This window comes from Triticum urartu, chromosome 6A (assembly GCF_056163025.1).
Source record: "Triticum urartu cultivar PI428250 chromosome 6A, HENAU_Tu73, whole genome shotgun sequence".
Lineage (NCBI taxonomy): Eukaryota > Viridiplantae > Streptophyta > Magnoliopsida > Poales > Poaceae > Triticum > Triticum urartu.
Genome location: NC_141878.1, coordinates 94,327,241 through 94,330,309, shown reverse-complemented (window position 1 = coordinate 94,330,309; position 3,069 = coordinate 94,327,241). Strand labels below are relative to the sequence as shown.

Below are 3,069 nucleotides of genomic sequence, written 5' to 3'. Positions count from 1 at the left end.
CGCCTAAGTTTTAAAAATCCTACCGAGTGGCGGGCGATCCTCCCACTCGGAGGCTTAGCTGCAGTCAAGTACTCGCCTAAGTTTTAAAAATCCTACCGAGTGGTGAGCGATCCTCCCACTCGGAGGCTTAGCTGCAGTCCAAGTACTTGCAAGTTTAAAAATTCTACCGAGTGGTGAGCGATCCTCCCACTCGGGAACTTAGTTGCAGTCCAAGTACTCACCTAAGTACTCCCCATCTCAGAGCTGCATTCCAAGCACAAAGAGTATTTCGAGCAAAAACAAATTCCAGTCGAAAGCAAACACCAGCATATTCAGAAATAAACCAAGTTCGGATAAACCCCAAGGTCCCAGACGGCAGATCAAAAGTATTCGAGCATCAAGCCCGAAGAAGTTTAACGGTTACACAATCACTCGGCATTCTGAGGCAAATAAAAGTGGAGCATAATGTTTTTCGGTCACGCATCAGGAGAAGGACTAGCTGGGTCGCAGAAACTGTCGAGGTCAATGCTGTCTGCAATGCGAGTGCCGGCGTCAAGGAAGGTGTCCATGAAAGACTGAAACGTATGCTTCCTCGTGTTAGCAACCTTGAGCTCCGCCAGCTTGTCTTCTTTGACATCCTTGCAGTGCACTCGAACCAGAGACAGAGCGACGTCAGCACCACAGCGAGCGGATGACTTCTTCCATTCTCCCACGCGTTCAGGGATTTGATTCAGTCGAGCCATCAAAGACTTGAGATCTTGAGACAGCTCCGCCTGAGGCCAAAGACCAGCATCAACCCGAGTCATTGCAGCTTTCAAGCGTTCCAGATAAGAAACCGCGCTGTCCATGCGAGACTCCAACCGCAACACATTCATCGCAACATCATCTTTAACTAGACAGTTGATGGGATCGAGACCCGTCTCGACCCGCCCGGTTTCCGCTTCAAAGTCTTGGCAAAGTTCTGCATGATCGAGAGAATTATGAGTCGACGACACCATTAGACTTGTCAGTCGACAGAAATAAGACAGATTAGTCAATACCTTCAAGTTTCAAGACTAGCTTCGCAGCAAGTTGGCTTAGATAAGACTCTAGCTCGCCATTCTTGGCCTTGAGGCTTCCAAGTTCGTCGGTCAACTTCTCTTTGTTCTTCTTCAGTCGCTCGACCTCCTGATTGGCGTCAGATACAGCAGTCTTCAGCTTGGAGTTTTCTTCTTCTAACTTGCCGACTGAAGCAAGCTTCTTGTCAGCAAGCGATGTCTTCTCGCGCGCCTCTTTCTGTGCTGCGGCAAGATCCAGATCCTTCTTCTCCAAAGCTTCCTTCATTTTCTCTAAAGAAATAACATTCTTCAGGCGAGCTTGGAGTTGGCGGTTTTCACTACATACATCTGCTCGAGTGAAGCCACTCGGTTCAAAGATGGAAAGGAAAAGTGCCAGTGTTGGGATATGGAGCGGTCGATTGGTTACCTCCCATGGCAGCTACTTCATCACGAGCGGTCTTGAGGTTCTTCTTGGCCAGTTCCAGATCAAGGTTGAGGCTGATTTGTTGTTTGTTCATGTCAGAAAGTTGAGCCCCAAGATCACAAGATTTCTGTAGTCACAGCCATATCAGTCGACAGAGATAAAAATAGATAATTATTCTAAGACTACCGCCGAATCAAACATTCAACGGCAGTCTCGGGGACTACACCCAGTGGGTGCACTTAGCGTGCCCCCACTGATTTCCAGATCACAGTCAACGGTCGACTGTCCTTCAAAAAAAAGACAGATCCAAATTCTCAGACCACAGTCGACTGCCCGCAGTCAACTACGGTCTCGAGGACTACACCCAGTGGGTGCACTCAGCGTGCCCCCACTAGTACAAAGAATCAGTTCGAACCGACACAAAGAGATATACTATTTTCGAACAGCCACACTCCAGTGGGTGGTCAGACAAAAAAAATGGTCGATCGAAAAATCAACTAACCTGGACATTGGTTTGCATGGCAGCTCCAGCGTTGAAGGCCACCTGACTGGCCTCATGCACCACCTTCAGCTGCCCCATCACAAGGTTCAGTTGAAGAAGAGCTTCTCTGGCAGCAGCCGGTGGATCGTCCGGAGTCTGATATGCAGCAAAAAGTGACGGAGGTAGAGCAGTCGAAGCAGCCACCGGATTTGAAGCATGGAATGACGTAGGCGCAGCAGGAGCCTGAGCAGCTGATCCCGAGGGACAATCAGTCGACAGAGGAACAGCGAAGGTGACGTTGGTTCGAGCCGGGTCTGTCGGCCGCTCGACCGTCACCGCAGGCGTCCCAGTCGACCGAAGAACTTGGGCTTTGGTCGCCTTCCTGCCCGGCTCCTTGTCCTTCCTCCTCCTTCCTCTCAGCGGTACTTCCTCTTCGTCGTCTCGGAGCACAACAATGTCTCGTGGAGCTGCAATAAACAGAGAGAGCCATAAAGACAACTGACCAATATTCCAGTCGACCAAACAAACTTCGAGTCGGGCAAACTTACTGGCTTTGGAGGTAACAGCATCATCAGCTTCCTCATCGGCAGGGGTCTTGTCAACATCCATATCAGTCGCAGCCGAGGTCGGGCTATATAGGTCCATCATCCGCTCAGTCAGAACAAGAAAACCGATCGGAACGAGAAAATATGAGAAGAACATTTACCCAGAGGCAACAGGGACGTCCATCTTGATCCTGGGCAAGGTCTTCCGAGCCTTCGAAGGATTAGCTTTGGGATGCTTGGGAACCGTCTCAGTCAACTCTGGAGTCGGAGACCGAGTGCGCTTGTGAGATGGAGCACTCGACGCCGCGGCTTTGCCGCGTCTGCTCACGGGGTCGTGCCGCTGCTTGGATCGACGTTCAGAGCGAGGCGGCGAGTCGGCCACCTCCTCATCGTCAGACTCGTCACTCTCGTCCTCTTCACCATCAGCTGGGGACTCCCACTCGCCACGCTCCTCGGCGCTGTCCCCGCCCTCTTGGTCTTGCTCTAGGGCTTGTTCACCATTGGGCATCGAATACATCTCCGTGTAGATCTGCAAAACAAGGAACCAATCATAAGTCAGTCGGAACCTCAATCAGTCAAAAAATAGGTTCAAAAATTCGGTTA

General features: G+C 50.8%; 1 protein-coding gene across 1 annotated transcript; it reads right to left on the bottom strand.

Moving 5' to 3' along the window:
• Positions 1 to 455: 455 nt before the first annotated feature.
• On the bottom strand, positions 456 to 1,302 carry LOC147964180 (uncharacterized). Its single transcript, XM_087529869.1, has 2 exons — positions 1,020 to 1,302; positions 456 to 940 (listed from the first exon to the last, which is right to left on the bottom strand). The coding sequence occupies exons 1-2, from the start codon at positions 1,300 to 1,302 to the stop codon at positions 456 to 458; spliced, it is 768 nt and encodes a 255-aa protein (XP_087385995.1).
• Between the last annotated feature and the right edge of the window lie 1,767 nt (positions 1,303 to 3,069).

Excerpts from the sequence above, each read along its gene's own strand:
- LOC147964180 (XM_087529869.1), bottom strand. The coding sequence starts at position 1,302 with ATGAAGGAAGCTTTGGAGAAGAAGGATCTGGATCTTGCCGCAGCACAG. Across the intron at positions 941-1,019 it reads GCTAGTCTTGAAACTTGAAG|AACTTTGCCAAGACTTTGAA; the intron begins GTATTGACTAAT and ends TCGATCATGCAG.